The sequence below is a fragment of the Cetorhinus maximus genome, chromosome 18 (assembly GCF_964194155.1).
Source record: "Cetorhinus maximus chromosome 18, sCetMax3.hap1.1, whole genome shotgun sequence".
Taxonomy (NCBI): Eukaryota; Metazoa; Chordata; class Chondrichthyes; order Lamniformes; family Cetorhinidae; genus Cetorhinus; species Cetorhinus maximus.
Window position 1 is genome coordinate 26,416,903 of NC_135896.1, and position 18,554 is coordinate 26,435,456.

Genomic DNA, 18,554 nt, shown 5'->3' on the forward strand with positions numbered 1-18,554 from the left:
GAAGCCATCCTACAGGAGTTAATAATTGTTCTGTGTCTATTACAGACTTCACTATGTATAAAAAACATTTCTTGTAAAAAGCCCATTCAATATATTTAAATCCCTTCAAGTACTTAATCCTGAAAAAACAAACACTTGCATTAATAATCCCACAAAAAACAGCTAATCCCTTAGTAACCTCCCTGAGCTGTCAATCAAACTGTGAACTTACAGTCCCCCACTGTGATAATGAATTTACGAAAACAATCAAGCAGTACTAATACAATAATGATAACCCTCAGGTTTATGTCAACAGACGGCTTTTGAAATTTTAAGCCCAATTTTTACACCTGAAATACGCAAGTTTTTTTTTCAAAATTTAAAGAGCAGGAGATTTAAATAACCTGGCAGTGTGATAGTTCCATATATCTTAACTTTACGCGCAGATTAACATCTACTCTCAAAAAATCCAAAACAGTACCTAACCTCTCCAAAGAGCTCTGCTTGGCTTGGACCTTTTCCTCAAATTTGTAAATCCCACGAGTCATCTTTCCAATACCTTGGTGAGGAAAATTGCTTCTGATTGAAGGCAGCTGTGCTTTTAAACATGCCACTGCCTCTGTGAACTGTGTACGTGTGAAATACCTCCCGTCTCCATTACCCCTCACCTCCGGTGAAAATGGTGGGTGTTGGATATGGGTGGGGGACTTCTGGATTCAGGGCTACAGCGCCATTTTGGCTAAGGCACAGAGCCCTTCCATCGCTGTAAAACTTTAGGCCATTATGTCTACTGCATTACTCTCGTCTACCCTTTCCATTACTTCTTCAAGCAATTCAATAAGCTTGGTCAAGCATGACCATCCATTTTGAAATCCATGCTGACAACTGTATTATATTTTCAATTTCCAAATGTTAACCTTTCAGTAAGGATTTTATTAAGTTTCTTACCAACAACATTAAACTAATTGGTCTGTAGTTCCCTGGAATTGTTCTCTCTCTCTTTTTAAATATAGGAAGCACATGATCTGTTCACCTGTTCACATCGCAGGTTTGAACAAAAATGCTGCCTGCAGAACATGGAGTGCTCTCAGTATCTTTTAATTACTGTATTATATGGTTTCTGTGTTGCAGTTATATAAAACACATTAATTTGTTGCAAGTATCAAAAGGAAGTTCAGTTGTCTAAGATCAAAGAGAAAACGTCTTTGTTGCTGAGTACAGAAAGGGAATGATATAACCATTCATTCTCACTCGATAGTCTTATGCAACCAGTGGAAAGAAATTGATTTTTGTTAAATCACATTGCAACTGGGAGCAGGAAAACCAATGGAACATGTCCAGAACTGCATCGGTACCCTGGCAAACTACACCAATCATACAAGGGGAAAATAAAATAGATGTTTCTGTTCCCTGGGATCCCCTACCAAATCTCATAAAACGTATAGCTCCATTTATGGGGAAGCTAGAAATGCAATGTGGGAGAAAGGAATATAAAGTTATGCTGATAGGGTTAGATGAAGAGGGATGGGAGGGGGTTTGGGTGCAGCAGTAACATCAGTATAGGCCAAGTGAGTCAAATGGCCTGTTTCTATACTGTACACTGTATGTAATTCTATATCTCTGAGTGAACTCCAAAGAATCATCTACACGTTTAGTTCCATGCAGGTATACTGTTGCTGACCAAAGCCTCTTAGAAAGCATATATGAGTTCATGTACCAATAATTGGAAGAAATGGTTAGTATTTGCAAAGTTCATGCAGACTTATCCTCCATCCCCAAGAGGTGCAATAGTGAAGAAAAGCAAGAAGTGCATGCTCATTCTAGTCTACATTGACTGGACTGAAAACCCAAAGGTGTTTACCAAATTATAGGCACAAAACTAGTGCAAGGGGCTTTGAAAGTTCTGATTCTGAGTACTGCTGGGTCAGCATAGTTTCTGCTTGTTTTTTTTAAATGCAATAGCCATGGGAAGATCTACATGTAAAGATGTAGAGCTGGACTTGCCTGCAGCTTTAATCCAAAAATTTTAAGTCTCATATTACCCATTTGCTTGCAAATCCTACCACAGAACAGAACTTAAAATGGTCTGTGTTTCTGCTCCCTGAGAGTGAAGTATAATATTTAGTGTTGTGATATTAAAAAAGTCAGTTGATTCAATGGTAAAAGCAGAGGTGGGCAATAACACATGAATGTTATTTGATTTAAATTTAATTATTGGCATAGTGAGAATTACAAAGGTTCATTGGAAGGAACAGCCTGACAGGATAGAAAAAGATTAAGAGATCCTTAGATTCCCCAGTTGCAAAAGTTGAGGATGGAAGCAGAGGGTAAGGTGGGGGAGCGGGGGGTTTAAACAAGACAAAGGAAATCATGCCCCTCTGAGACAGATTTTAAAGTACAGAAAATCCAAAATACCTTCAGGCAACTCTCTATTGCTAGGATGATTAGAGGGCAAGTGTTATACCAGTGCAGATAATAGAGCAGGGAAAGAAAAGCATGTCGATGAAGATTTCAATAGCATTTTATTGAGAAGAGGTTGAATAGCATAAGCAGTTTTGTTACTTTATCATTTCTTGCTTTGTTCCTTCTTCTGTGATTGAAACCAATCAAGGCATTTTATTCCAACTATTTCATTTACTAAAAAGGAATCAAATTTTGTGTCCTGAATTGTAAGTGACTTTGTAGGATTCAAATGTAGAAAATGATTATTTAAAACATCAAAAATAAAATTCCTCAAACAGAAATGTTGATGTGCCCTATTTTGTGTTCCAATACGTCTCAGTCATTTAGGCAAGAGTGCCTTAAGTTGATCTATTATCTTAGTCACCATGGCACTGCAAATACTTAAATGGCCTTAGAGTGTTTTCATGCAGTTGATAGTGCGCCAGGAAAGCAGTAACCATGCATATGTTCATTGTTTACGCTTTCTTTGGCTTTGTGTGCCAGTCTCTAATGGGGCTGTTGGAGGGCAAGTATGCCAGGATGTTCCATGCAACTGACAGCATCTTTCAGGACTCAGGAAGCGCTAGGCCCTATACATCTTTGAAAATAAGTAGTTTGCCTTCTTTCAACTGATCATGCACTGTCACCATGTGCCAGCTAACGCCATTGGTGCTGCTGGCCTGGGAGGAAGGAAAGATTCAAGCAGGTTTCCACTTCTGATCATTCCTGGTGGGAAGTCAATTGTGAAAGTTGAGCAAGGACAGGATCTGGCTCTGCTATGACGCCCCCACAGTTAGTCTGTCTGTTGACACTCATGCTTTGGGCTTTTGATATCGACTACAAAAGCATGAAATGATGCTGAATTTATACGTGAGGCCACGGCAGGGGTACTGAAAACAGCTCTGGGCATCCCAATATAGGAAGAATATTGGAGCCATAGAAAAATACAGTGAAGATTCATGAGAATTATATCAGCAATATAGTTATGAAGAAAGACTCAAATAAAAATGGGCCTTTTTTCCTTGAAACAAGTGAATAAGGGACACTCTCAAAGAGACTTTCAAAATTAAGAAATGTTAAGAGGGCAAGTAGTGCAAGGCTATTTCTACTGAGTGGTGAATGAGTAACAGAGATTATCACTAGAACAAGGAGACAATTTAGAATTATTTTCTTCAAAAAGCAATTAGGGCAAGGAATGTTTCCCCACAAATGACTATTGAGGGAAAGACTATAAAATCCTTTACAAGGGAATCAGTTTAAGTATTTGAAAAGGAAGAATATAAAGGAGTTCAGCCTGCTTCAGCTGAGGAGCCTGCAAGGCAGCAGAGGCCGAACTGGCTCCTTCTGTGTTACGATTTCTATCAATCTTGTATGACGCTAGGCTTACATAAGAAGGTAGCCAGATTTGTTGGGTAATGGAGATCTGCTAGCAACCATGGAAGCATAACGACGAGTATGAGTCACTGTCTCCATGAAGGGAAGGGCAGAAAAAAAAGAACCAGGAAGTAAATAAAAATCAAGTAACTAGCAAACAGGGTGGGGTCTATTTTAGGTTTAACTTATACAGTGGACTTTCTGGTATATTTCTTGTTTGATTAAATACTCTAAGGTAGTTGATACAATAATGGAGATGTGCCGACTCAGTTGAGCTCAGTGCAGCCTTCAAGGCCATGTGCCAATTTTAAAAGAACATTTTCACTTGGCAGTGGCTGTGGTGGAGAATTAGTATGATTACCTGCCCTGGCAGCACTTTGTAATAGTGCAGAAGGATTAAAAGGCAATTTTATTGCATTACTAAGTTAGCATTATTATTGCGCTTCTGATGTTACAGTGCACTACAGGTGCTGCATACATAAACTTAGCCAAACATTGAAGGGTTTGTCACAGTGAAAATTGTTCTAAAATGGCAAACAAAACATTTAATTAATTATTAAATTAGAGAATAAAAGAATGATCAGTATTTAGGACTTGCCAACCTTCAGCTAAGCACATTTGTCGTGACTGGATATAACAACCGATCAACGAGTATTGTTTAAAATAAAACATTAATTCTTGCATGCAATTTGTGGAGCCACGGCCTAAAACAAATCAATGACAGATTTCTAATCAAAACGAGTTGCTTATTTTAAATTCCTTCATTGCACTTCACCAAGTGCCGGCCAGATAGGTAACACTAGAAAAGGCTCATTATGGCCGAATGTTCCGGTCCCTAATTACTTTTTCAGACTTCCTTCACTCGTGCTTATGTGGCTAGAAAACACTTGTCAGCGATATGAGCAGACAAGTGTTGAAGACCTTCGTACAACATCCCTCTGTCTTATTGGGCAGGATTTTCCCATCCCGCCAGCAGCTGGCATTGCTGGGGGAGGGACGGGAAAATTTGAAAAGCTGTTGGCTTTGAATGGCTCTCCAAATGTTCCCTTCCCGCCCGCGACAATGCCTGCCTACGTCAGGGCCGGGACATCCCGGCTATTATCTTAACAGCCACTTTAACAGAGAATTAACACATTTATTTTAAACACCTTGGTTAAAACGGCAAATTGGGAATCTTAAGTGTTCACCTACTGGCATCATCAGGAATGATTTCGAATCCGTGGGGAGAATTTTCTCCATGTCGGGAGGGCTGAGCGGGAGTGGGATCGGGAGTGGGAGCGGGCCCAATCACCGCCCGCAATCGGTCTTACGCGGGCTGGCCGATTAAGGCCGGCCCAGCGTATTTCTCGACTCCCGAGGATAGCGGGAGTGGGTGGCCAGTGGCAGGTGTGCACTGACCGCCGGGTCCAATGGCGACCTGGCAGCCTGTTTAAACGAAGGCCTGGCAGCCTTTACAAGGCTGCTCGCAATAGCCAGTAGAAGGGTTCACCAGAGGGCTTCTGGTGAGCAGTCAAGTCCGGAGGGTAGGCCAGCGGAGCAGGCCAGGCCAGAGGGTAGGGCAGTGGGGCAGTGTGCCCCTTGGTTTTCGGATGAGTGCCTAGCTGTCCTCCTGGAGGAGGTGGCAGTGTGGTGGGAGGTCCTGCTTCCGAGGGACAGGAGGCAGAGGCCTCCCCACCTGACCAAACGTGCGTGGTAGGCGGTGGCGGAGAGTGTGAGTTCCCATGATGTGGTGCGACCCACATGGGGCCAGTGCCGAAAAAGATTCAACGACCTCCTGTGCTCGGGAAGGGTGAGTACCATGTTGGCTGAGATCACTTAATGCAGCTGTAACCCTTTCCCCCCCGAACCCACCCAACAACTCTGAGTGCAGTTACAGCGTTGAATCCTTCACAGCATGTATCCTTCGCTGAGTGGGCCAGCAGATATTGCCCATGCCCAGTTCACCCTGAGAGGGTTGTGCTGTGATGGGTTTTGCACCCACAGCATGTGTGCCACTGACACCCAGAGTATAGAATGGGGAGAGAAACTCAAGGATCTGCACCTAGGCAGAGTGCTGGAACTGCAAAGTATGTTGAAGTCAGGGTGCTAACATGCTGGGAGGGGAACTTCCAGGTGGTGGGGCACCAATCCATCGACTGGCCTTTGCGTTCCACATGCTTGTGCCTCCTTGCTTTGCAAGGTTACACCTTGTGCTGCCAAATGTGATTGAGGCAGCATTTGGGCAATGGGACAGGGGTCAGCTCTGGCTTCTTTGCGTGAGTGTGCGGCAGCTGAGGAGTAACAAAGAGCTACAGCCCTGCAGTGTCCCATTCCGGTTGGACTGGCAGGGATGCGATGGGAATCCAGGTACAGGCTGGACTAATCAATGCTCTTCTCTCCTTTTCAGGAGAAGACTGCACATAATGCCGCCGAGCGGATGCGGACTGGCGGAGGCCAGGCCCAGTTGGCCACTTTGACTCCTTTTGAAAAGCAGGCCATGGATCTGGAGAGGTGCCATGCGCCCAGGTCCACCAGCGGTGGTGAGGCTGGGGTGCCACGGGAGGTATGTTTGCTGAGCACTGAGGTCACCTTGTATGTCCCAGCAGCCATGGCAGTGCTGAATGCTCAGTTTGCAACATGGGTTGACCATTGGTTATGGAAGGATGAGCGCATAATGATCCGGGGGACGGGCATGCACATTGATATTGTCTCCACTTTAACCAATCAAATGTCCTTGTTCTACTTTTCAGCATCACCAGAGCAGGGCCGGGAAGGGGAGGCAGAGGGGCCACCTCTCGCACCTGAGGGCCCAGAACATATCGACTCACCAGCGTCACACCATCTCTACCAGGCAGGCACCAGAGCAGATACTAGCACCTCAGTGGGAATTGAATCTTCGGCTAGTGTCCCGGGGCACAGAGGTGAGGGCACTTCACACTCGCTTCAGGTGGCGGAGACAGAGAGTGCCCATGGCGCCAGCAGTCGGAGGACTGCTGGGGACCAGGTTCTTGCTCAGTCGATGGCTGATGATGCGCCTCTGGAGTCGTCCGTGAGGCAGCAAATGCTGGAAGTGCAGCAGGGAGGGTCTGGAGGAGATACACGAGGCAATGTGTGGCATGGTGCCTGTGCTGGAGGAGTCCACGCGGAGCATCACCGATGCAATGAGCCTCATGGCCGAGCACCACGCTTCCTCCATGGAGAGAGTGGTGGACTCTTGTGGAGAGGCTCCTCCAGGAGACCAATCAGGGCTTCTGGGGATGCGCTCGGACCAGCAAGCCCTCACAGCGGTATTGACCTCAGCTGGTCAGTGCCAGTGTGGGAGATGGTTTGGGCACCAAGTATCCCAGTTCGGTCCCCATCCATCTACGATGAGTGGGGAGATCTGAAGCGACCTCAAGTCGACGCAGCAGCTGCCTGCCATCTCTGCCGGCTCCTCTCATGGCACTCCAGATGAGGGCAGCAGCTCCTCCGCCCCTCTGCCAGTGACCGTGGCATCCAATGAGGCTGCGGCGACTGGGGGATTCCAGCTGTGGAACTGGCAGCTCCCTCCCAGGTGGGGCCAACAATGGCTCCATGGGCCAGAGGACGGCCGCCAAGGTCATCGAGGCCAACAGGACAGCAGAGTCAGCAGGCTGGCTCAGATGCCAGTGCCAGCGAGGGGGCAGCACCAAGACGTAGCACCCATAAGTGTGAATTTAAGGCACATTAGGCACACCATGGGTTTCTCATTGGTGCTTTTGTGTTGCCCCATATTAGTTCATTAAGACTTGGTGCGATGTGCAACACCTTTTCTTTTGGTTTCTGAAGTTAATTTTGTTATCTCATTAAATTTTGATATGTTGCCATGCCTCAGGGTGATTCCTTACTTCTGCAGATGGACGGGAACCCATGATGTTATGAGTGAGTTGTTTGACATTAGCTAAGGCCCTTGTCAATAAAGCGCAATGTTCCTATCCAGGCAGATTTAGCACTCAGGCATCGAGTATGGAGCCTGCAGCCTTGGCGTGTGTTGAAGGTCCATCTGTGGTGGTCTAGCTGAAGGTTCTTTGGATTAAAGCCTCCCGGGTGTCCCTGCCTCCCTGGAGTATGCCCGGATCAGCGTCTACACCCTCAGCATTCTCCTGTGCGTGCTCCTCCTCTGAATCACTGCTGGATTCATCGTGTGCAGTCGGAGCAACTGCATCTACATCTTCTTCATCCACTGCATTGCCCTTTTCCAGACCAGATTGTGGAGAGCGCAGCATGTAACCACTATCAGCGACACACGATCTGGGGGATATTGGAGTGCGCGCCCTGAATGGTCCAGACATTGGAAGTGCATCTTGAGCAGACTGATGGTTCTCTGTACCACAGCCCTTGTGGAGGCGTAGCTCCTATTGTATCACTGCTCAGCCTCTGTTCTTGGATGGCGGAGAGGCGTCATGAGCCACCTTCTGAGGGGATAACCTTTGTCACCCAGCAGCCATCCATCCAGCCGGGCTGGAGCACTGAAGACCATCAGCGCCTGGGAGTGTCTGAGTATGAAAGTGTCAGCCTGGGTACCTTGCACAGACTTGCAGAATCAGCATTCTGTGATCACACACTATCTGTACGTTCAGGGAGTGGAATCCCTTCCTGTTGACAAAGGCACCAGGCTCACTTGCTGGTGCCTTGATGGCCACATGTGTACAGTCTATAGCACCCTCGAGGCGAGGAAGCCAGCAATGGCCGCGAAGCCTCTGGCTCGCTATGTCTGGCTTGCCTGGTCCCAATGGAAGTGGATGAAAGTCAATGCCCGTCTGAACAGAGCATCTGTAACCTGCTTGACACAAGTGTGGACAGATGACTGGGAGACTCCGCAAAGATCACCCACCGACCCCTGGAAGGAGCCGGAGGCATAGAAGTTGAGGGCAGCTGTGACCTTTAGAGCCACAAGCATTGGGTGTCCATCCACACAGTTGGCGCAGGTCTCAGGCCCAATCATCTGACAAATGGAGGTGTCTGTCTCCCTTGGGAGACGGAGCATCCTTTGGCACTGCACCTCAGACATATTGAGGTTGCTGCTTCACTGTCTGTATATCCTGGCAGCAGGATTGTGGCATCTTCTGTGGCCCCTTCCACCTTGGACTTTCTGTTGGCCCTGCGCCTCTTGTGCCTCCACCTCTCCTCCCAAAGGTGGCTTCCCTGGAGGCTGACTGTGGACTCCTGGCCTCCTCCCCCTTCTGGCCCTCCCTTCCTCCAAAGGATAGCACAACTCCCATTCCCAGGCTAAGGGAAGCCTTCCAGAAACCTGCAGGCCCCAAAAATGATCTTTACTTTAGAGTCCGGACCTTAAGGCTGTTACTCCTGTCCAAGCAGCTGGTATGAGTTTTGAAGTATTCCTGCTCAGACAGCCAAGTAGCAGTAACTTTCACAATTAAATATCTAACAGATACCATTCACGACCCCACTCACCCCTCTTATCCCGCCCATGAATGAGGTTTGTACAAATGTCTCCTACCCGCCTGCCCGTTGCGCCCGTGCGATGTCCTGACGATGGCACGGGCTCTGAAAAATTGCAGGCAACTGCTGCCTCAAGGGTCTTAAGTACCTGATGAATTAATGGCGGGTGGGCATCCGAGAACATCGCGTATCCGCCCACCTAAATATCGCTCGCCCGACGTCGCCACTCGTCATTTTGTGCATTGGCGTGCTGGGCCCGCCCCCGCACGCCAACGAGAAAATTCCGGCCCATAGATAGGAGAGGATATTATGGCTCAGTTCCCTGAAAAGGTTTTATCATCACGGAGGAAAGGTTTCTCTTACACAGCGAGTGGTTAGGATTTAGAACACACGGCCTGAGAGTGTGGCGGAGGCAGATTCAATCATGGCTTTCAAAAGGGAATTGGGTAATTATCTGGAGAGAAAACAAGATTGTAGGGCTATGGGGAATCTGCAGGTGGACGTGACTAGGTGAATTGCTCTTGCAGCGAGCTAGCATTGACACAACCGGCCAAATGGCTCCTTCTGTGCCATAACTATTCCATGATTCTACGATCATCAGGACCCATTTTAAAAAGCCAAATTCACCTTTCTTGTACAAATAATTAGCAACATTAACACCCTGCTTTGCTTAGATTTTTGACAGCTCAGTTTCAATAACAGTGCCAGTGTTGAGAGAACAATGTGTTTGATGGCTTAACGAGTCATGTTCTATGCAGTTCAGATGAGACCAGCACTGAAGTGATCTGGGTTGCTAACTAATACTGATGCAATTCCCTCAAGCTATCACCTTCAGTTATTTCCTTAGGTTAAACCTAAACAGATGCATAAGGAAAAAGATACTAAAATTAACTTTTCCTGATTTTTTAAATAATGTGCCAATATGAAATTCATTATTGAAACATACCCCAAAAGGAGGCCCCACAAATGTTCACCATCATACTGATAAAAATGCAAGACACTCACCAAGGCCCCTGTGGATTCCAGCTTTTTCTCGTACCCGCTTCTTTTTCTGCTTCAGTTCAAGACATGGGAGTCCACCAATTTTTTCAAAGCACAGTTTTTTGTTGATGAAGAGGAATAGAACTGCCAACAAGACAACAAAGACTCCGACTGCTGATAAAAACCCAATGGCCTCTGGTGTGACTAGACAGAGAGCAAAAATAAAACAAATTATTAGAGGATCAGGTTGTCTGCTCCTTTATTTGCTTCCTCTCCTCATCTGTTTCTTTCCTCCTGCCCTCTGTGCAATACACCATTCTGGAAACGGAGAAGCATGCAACCTGCTTCTCTACTGTCTCTTAAACCAGCTGGTGGATGTACCTAACAGGCTTACTCCCAGGCTCCCCATTATCTGTATGGGCATGTCTAGCCTCTGATTGACACCTCCCAATGATAAAATTATTAAAAAGTCATAATAATTCATGAGCAATAACTCAGGTTCCACCAATCCCTTCCACATAGGGCCTAAGGTTGCAATACCCTAATTACGACTTTTTAAAAAAATGTTCAACATTTCAGAGAATCAAATAAAGGTTCATGATCTCAAAATCACAATTTTAAAAAACTGCTGCATTTGAAGAATTTTTTTAAGTTAGTATTTTATTTTTAATTTCTTATTTATGTTTTGGGATGACTGCTGGATTAGAAATGTAAGAAGACAGTCATATTGTATTTCTCTTAATTTGATGAATATAATTACTTCTTTTTTCTTCCCTCTCTAAAGGTGACAGTGCTTGATGAGAAACTGTTCCATCCATACTGGAAACCTCACCAAGGTGGCCTCTCCTCACAGTGGGAGCTGGCAAACCATTTGAACATTACAGTTGAGAACATTACAGTTGAGGTGAATTGTGCAGTCAGGTGACATCCGCTTCCAGCAGAGGTTGCCTCATCCAGGTGTTACAATCAGAGAGACAACCGGGGAATGCAACAGCAGCTTTAGCATCAGTGGATGTGGAGGAGGGCTAGAGGCTGGGTGTCATTAGCTAACGTATGAAAGGCCAACCTGTGCTTCTGAATGAGGTTAGGTGAAGAGGAAGGTTACAAAATGACTGCCACATTTCCCTCCATTATAAAAGTGAATGCACTTCAAAGTACATAAAAGCTGCAAAGTGCTTTGAGATATCCTGGGATCCAAAAAGGCATTAAAGGGATAAAATTTTTTCATATCTTTTTTATTCCTTTACTGTTTAATAAATTTGCTTGGCAATTAAAGCTGAGCATCAGGTCTAGAATAGAGTTACTCTGCTATTTTTGAAGACAAGCTAAATCCTATGGAAGCAAGCGATAGAACCAGTGACTTAAAATCTAAAACCGATTCGCCATTCATTATATTGAGCATGCTGGGAAATGTACCTAGACATCAGGGCAAGTGAGAACAAGGTTGAGGATGTAGGGGAGCTAGATTCACCCACAAAAATAATGTCAAACTTGAAAACCAAAAACGTTGAGTAAAGAGAACTCAGAAAAGTGACAATCAAACTCGAATTGGTAGCTCTCCTGAATTACCCTGAGACTTGAAATGCTAGCCAATTCTAGGAAAAGAAATAATATCAGTGACCCTCTGTACCACCTCACTCAATGCCAATCTTCATTTCAACGAGCCACCTCTTAAGTCTGACCCTTCTCGTTTCTTTTTGTCCAGGCTAGGCAGTAACTTAGAATGAATATTGGCAACTAAATTAGGAAAATCACTGAAAATGGGCTGGGTGGTGACTATGCACAATTAACCCGTGTCTATTGTTTGAAATATAGGCAGCAAGCTAACTTGTGCTGCTTGCTCATTACACTGATTGCTATGTGCAGCCAACATATAAATCTGGTGCTCATTGGTTGCACACACCAGCAAAATCGTAAATGCAAGCTAAACTGCATCTCTTAAAGGGGAGGCGCACTGTAGTTGGAGCAGATGCTCGCAGTCATGCAAGAAGTGAATCTGACCTGGAAAACACTGAAGAATGGCATAACCTGAGAGAACAGGCTGCACTGGAGTTACTGGTGGAAGAGGGCGAATGAGGAGCGATGTCCTGTGTGTGCAGGGGTAAGGAGGTCATCTAGCGGGAGCAGATAGCTGTGGAGTTCAATGCCAGGAGCTGAACCTTAAGGACCTCATTGTAGTACCGCAAGAAGTTCAATGACCTCACGAGTGGTCAAGTGGTGAATGTATCTTTAAATGCCGTATCTTACTAAATACACCAATCAAGCCTCAGCTACTCCTGAATTCACCACACCTCCATCACTCACTTACCAACAATCTCTATCAGTCAGGACTCATGCCCAACATTCACATGTTCAACCACACCCTCACACACTTAGCACAGCTGAACCGCCATCTCCATATTTCACTGTTTGCTTACATTGCCAGCTATTCAACCATGACAGCAACAGAATCCACAATGCGCCTCCCCTTTAAGAGATGCAGTTTAGCTTGCAAGTTACAATTTTGGGCCCCTGCTGTTATGGGGCAGAAGGAGGCCACTCAGCCAGTTGTGTATGCATCAGCTCTCCAAATGAGCATTATGACTTAGTGCCATTCTCCTGCCTTTTCCCCGTACCCTTGCACATTGTTTCCAGCTACATTGCATCACACTCGTGGATATACTTCCCTCTCTCTTGCAGGACAAGGCAATGCCAATTGACTGTAACAGGACATAGATAGGCTAACAGAATGGACAGACAAGTGTCACATGGAATTTAATACAGAGAGGTGTGAGGTGATGCACTTTGACAAAAGGAATAGGGAAAGGCAATATAGACTTAATGGCACAGCTCTGAAGAGAGTGCAGGGACCAAGGAAGCTGGAGGGTTACATGTGCAGAAGTCTTTGAAAGTGGCATGACGTTGTGAGAGCAGTTAGCAAGCCATATGGAATCTTGAGCTTGATAAATAGGGGTATTGAGTAGAAAAGCAGCAAAGTTTTGCTGAACCTGTATAAAACTCTGGTTAGGCCACAACTAGATTTCTGCATCCAGTTCCGATCACCACACTTTAGGAAGGATGGGAGGCTCCTTGAGACAGTGCAGAGGAGATTTGCCAGAATGGTTCCAGGGACAAGGAATTTTAGCTACAAGGTTAGGTTGGAGAAGCTGGGGTTGTTCTCCTTGGAGCAAAGGAGATTAAGGGGAAATTTGATAAAGGTGTACAAGATTATGATACGCTTGGATAAGGTAGACAAGGAAAAGCTGATCCCATTAACTGATAATACAAACATTAGGGGACAAGATTTAAGATTTTGGGCAATAGATGTGGGGGAATATGAGGAAAAACTTTTTTATGCAGCGAGTGGTAATGATCTGGAACCCGCTGCCAATGAGGGTGGTGGAAGCAGAGATGATGAATCATTACAAAAGGAAATTGGATGGGCACTTGAGGGAAATAAACTTGCAGGGCTACAGGGATAGGGGGAGCGAATGGGGCTAATTGGATTGCTCTCCAGAGAGCTGGCATGGACTGAATGGTCTCCTCCTAACCATAGGGGGCAGAATTCCTGCACATCCTAACCTTCATGGAGGAGGCAATGCTGATCATTGTTGGAGTGGCCAGGTGAAGCCATGGTGAGCGGCGGCGCCAAAAATATTAAAGATAACAGTATCCCGATTCTGAATCTTCCTTCTCACATCCCACTTCCCCCTCACCCCATACTCTCTTCTGATTTGCAAGCTGCAGATGGTGTAAGCATGCGCCTCTTACTTTCACTGCCCTCCTCACCACAACATTATCCTTGTGCCTTTGACCTTTCAGATATCCAAGAACTGCAATTTGTCCAGGCAGTGGAGGAACACCAGGAAGAGGGTAATGATGAAGACACACCGTCATTTGATTCCACTCTCAGAGATTGCGAATTGACATTGCAAGCTTAAAACAGATGTTCAAGAATAAGGAGATTGCCAAGATCAAATGGGTTGATAGCAGCTACCAATTTTAATCGTTATTATTATAATTATTTTTTTTGTGATTATATAAACTTAAGGATTACTTTCTTTTTAAGAGGGGAATCTGTTGTGGACGGAAGCAGTTAAAGGAGTTCAATTGCTAATTATTAGTTAACAACCTAAGTACCCATTTGGTTGTATAAAAGGCATAACAGCTGAGACAAGTTTTTGGGTAGAGTTTTATGCACTAAAAATAAAACTCTGTTTGAAGAAGCCAGTCTTGGTCTCAGTCCTTATTGCCAAACAGCTATTGGAGCTTAACAGGGAAGACATTAGGGAATTGGCACTATCTCCTATTCAAATGATGAAATTTGGGATCTATATGTAGCTTAAGTTATAATAAACCCATGGCCAGTGTAGCGGCAAGTCATTGACTGAAATTTAGAGTTGTTTTTGAGTTGTCAACTGTTTTGAAGCTGCTACTCAGCTTCTGCTACTTTTTAAGTTGTTATGCATGCAGAATATCTCCAAAAGTGAATATCAGACAGAAGAACATGAAAAATGGGAGTAGGCCATTTGGCCCCTTGAGCCTGCTCTGCCACTCAATAAGAGATGCAACGATAAAATAACTGCTTAACTTGAGTCACTTGTGCCTTTCAGTTTTTAAAGGATGGAATGGTACCTACCTGCAGGCAAATTGGAGAATGAAATATGGTAAAATATTAATCACAAACTAATATATGTGTGATGGATTTTTGAGTGCGGGAGAATTTATAATATTGCCCTTTGGCATGGGAATCTGAGAAGATATGAAGAGTTGTAAAAAGTGCTTTGGCAACGGAGACTCTCGCCCTTGTTGCGGGGGTAGATATGGCATTCTTTATATCAAAGATGCTGGAGAAATTTTAAATGGAAAAGGGTATTCAGAACGGTACCTATCGAATGTCTTATAGATAATAAGTCACTTTGAGAAAATGTTCACTCTACGCAGTGCATCTTGTAGAAGGTACACACTGCTGCTCTGTGCGTTGGTGATGGAGGGAGTGAATGTTGTTGGATGTGGTGCCTATCAAGCGGGCTGCATTGTCCTGGATGGTGTCAAGCTTCTTGAGTATTGTGGGAGCTGCAATCATCCAGGCAAGTGGGGAGTATTCCATCACACTCCTGACTTGTGTCTTGTAGATGGTGGACAGGCTTTGGAGAGTCAAAGGTAAGTTGCTTGCCGCATGATTCCTCGCCTCTGACCTGCCCTTGTAGCCATAGTGTTTATATGGCTAGCCCAGTTCAGTTTCTGGTCAATGATAACTCGCAGGATGTTGAAAGTGGGGGATTCAGTGACAGTAATGCCATTAAACATCAAGGGGCAATGGTTGGATTCTCTCTTGTTGGAGATGGTCATTGCCTGGCACTTGTGTGGCTCAAATGTTACTTGCCACTTGTCACCCCAAGCTTGGATATTGTCCAGGTCTTGCTGCATTTGGACATGGACTGCTTCAGTATCTGAGGAGTCGCAAATGGTTCTGAACATTTTACAATCATTAGCGAACATCCCCACTTCTGACCTTATGATGGAAGGAAGGTCATTGAAGAAGCAGCTGAAGGCGGTTGGGCCGAGGACACTACCCTGAGGAACTCCTGCAGTGATGTCCTGGAGCTGAGATGACTGACCCCCAACAACCACAATTTTCCACATAACCAGGTGGATGCCAGTGTTGTAGCTGTACCGGAACAGCTTGGCTAGGGGCGTGGCAATTTCTGGAGCACAAGTCTTCAGTACTGTTGCTGGAATATTGTCAGGGCCCATAAGCCTTTGCAGTATCCAGTGCCTTCAGCCATTTCTTGATATCACGTGGAGTGAATCGAATTGGCTGAAGACTGGCATCTGTGATGCTGGGGACCTCTGGAGGAGGCCGAGATGGATCATCCGCTCGGCATTTCTGGCTGAAGATTGTTGCAAATGCTTCAGCCTGGTCTTTTGCACTGAGGTACTGGGTTCCTCCATCATTGAGGATGGGGATATTTGTGGACCCGCCTCCTCCAGTAAGTTGTTTAATTGTCCACCACCATTCATGACTGGATGTGTCAGGTCTGCAGAGATTTGATCTGATCCGCTGGTTGTGGGATCGCTTAGCCCTGTCTATCACTTGCTGCTTATGCTGTTTGGCACGCAAGTAGTCCTGTGTTATAGCTTCATCAGGTTGACACCTCATTTTTAGGTATGCCTGGTGCTGCTCCTGGCATGCCCTCCTACACTCTTCATGGAACCAGGGTTGATCCCCTGGTTTGATGGTAATGGTAGAGTGCGGGATATGCCGGGCCATGAGGTTATAGATTGTGTTCGAGTACAATTCTGCTACTGCTGATGGTCCACAGCGTCTCATGGATGCCCAGCCTTGAGTTGCTAGGTCTGTTTGAAATCTATCCCATTTAGCACGGTGGTAGTGCCACACAACACGATGGAGGGTATCCTCAATGTGAAGTCGGGACTTCGTCTCCACAACGACTGTGCGGTGGTCACTCCTACCGATACTGTCATGGACAGATGCATCTGTGGCAGGCAGGTTGGTGAGGATTAGGTCAAGTATGTTTTTCCCTCATTGGTTCCCTCACCACCTGCCGCAGACCCAGTCTAGCAGCTATGTCCTTTAGGACTCGGCCAGCTCAGTCAGTAGTGGTGCTACCGAGCCACTCTTGGTGATGGACATTGAAGTCCCCCACCCAGAGTACATTCTGCGCCCTTGCCACCCTCAGTGCTTCCTCCAAGAGGTATTCAACATGGAGGAGCACTGATTCATCAGCTGAGGGAGGGCAGTACGTGGTAATCAGCAGGAGGTTTCCTTGCCCATGTTTGACCTGATGCCATGAGACTTCTTGGGTCCGGAGTCAAAGTTGAGGACTCCCAGGGCAATTCTTTCCCGACTGTATACCACTGTACCGCCCCCTCTGCTTGGTCTGCCCTGCTGGTAGGACAGGACATACCCAGGGATGGTGATGATGGTGTCTGGCCTTGTTTGCTTGCCTAGCCAACTGAGTTGCCAATTAGACTTCTGAGTTCCTCTTTTTCCATTTCAGGAGCTGCTGTACCTATAGGGTGGGAGGCCCTACCACCACTAATTGCGATGGGATTGATGTTCTCCAAGTAGGATTGCTGATGTAAAATGACGTGTGATCCACTCTGCCTAATTTCCAATCCAATGTATTTCAATGGACCAGAAGCCTGACTTCCAATTTTAAACTCCATTCTGAGCCCATTAATGACAACTTTTCAAATTCAGTGCTACCACCCCACAAAAAAAATCATCTACATGTATCATAAAGATGGCTGTAAGTTTCCCTCCATGGTGCCAATAAAACATTGCCGGGTTTGCTTCCAACTAAAGGCAGCCCAACTTTAACAAAACTGACCTCACTGAGAAATACCAAACTCTGGAGGCATCATTTAAACCGCATACGCATTTATTTAGCTTCCAGAGAGTTCCTTCTCAAGAGGCATTTGGCGCGTCTTTTGGTGGGCGCAGAAAAACCTCCCTTTGAAGTTGGTGTCCCTGCAAAAAGGCAGCTTTAATATCAATGGACTTACATTACCAAGCATTTGTAGCTAACAGAGCCAAAAAGGTCTTCAGGATAACTTATTCTGCCGTAGGCTCTCTAATTTGTTTGAAGGTACGAAGGCTTCTCAATCACATGGGCTTCTGCTCCTTGTAGCATTACCAGTCTGTGCCATATTTATCCTGCCCTCTATCACGCTCTGGACTGTTACTGTTTGATCTCCTTCTCCCATTTACAGATCTTCTCCCATTTATAGATCTTCTTTCAAAAGTTTGCCATCTCTTCCTAGAGGCATGTTCACTCCCAGACCCACTGCCAGAACTGATATTACGTTTTTGTGCCTTCCATTTTCTGTCTTACCGCTGAATGACTCACTTGCGCCATGGACGCTGCTGGAAAGGAATGTTTTCCGAAGAATATTTTTTTAGAGCTCTGACACCTGTTCGAGCTGTGTGTGTCTTTCTGCAAATTTAACTCCAGTCAGAACTCGAGGTGTCCATATTCGATACTCTGGCACAGTCTAGTAACTTAAATGCCAGCACTGATTAGGGAATTTCTAGATGGAATTTTTGCAATCTTGCATACAGTCTACTGAATTCCATTATGTAATCTTCTATGGAACTATCCTCTAACTTTCTAAATTTGTCAAAATCTGACCACGTTTCGTAAGCACTTAATAAGTCACCCTTTTGGTAGATCTTATCCATAAAATCTAATAATATTTCCAAACCGTCATCCGTGTTCAAATTCTCAGGCTCCAGCTCCGAAATACTTTGCATCCTTTTTTGCTTTTGTATAGTAACAGAAGTGCCAAGGTCATTCCTTGTTTTTTCTTTGGCAAAGATGTAACCAGTGTCCACATAGTTACTTCATTCTTCCATTGCTCATAGACATTGG

The 18,554-nt window shown here is 45.4% G+C and overlaps 1 protein-coding gene across 6 annotated transcripts in view; it reads right to left on the reverse strand.

Annotated features, from left to right (window-relative positions):
• Positions 1-18,554, reverse strand: part of LOC144693003 (synaptotagmin-16-like) — a 188,617-nt gene that overhangs the window by 55,014 nt on the left and 115,049 nt on the right. For all 6 annotated transcript variants that reach the window (XM_078562249.1, XM_078562247.1, XM_078562243.1 and 3 more), the window contains exon 2: positions 10,201-10,380. In XM_078562249.1, the coding sequence (XP_078418375.1) occupies positions 10,201-10,380 (180 nt within the window). The remainder of the gene's footprint in view (positions 1-10,200; positions 10,381-18,554) is intronic.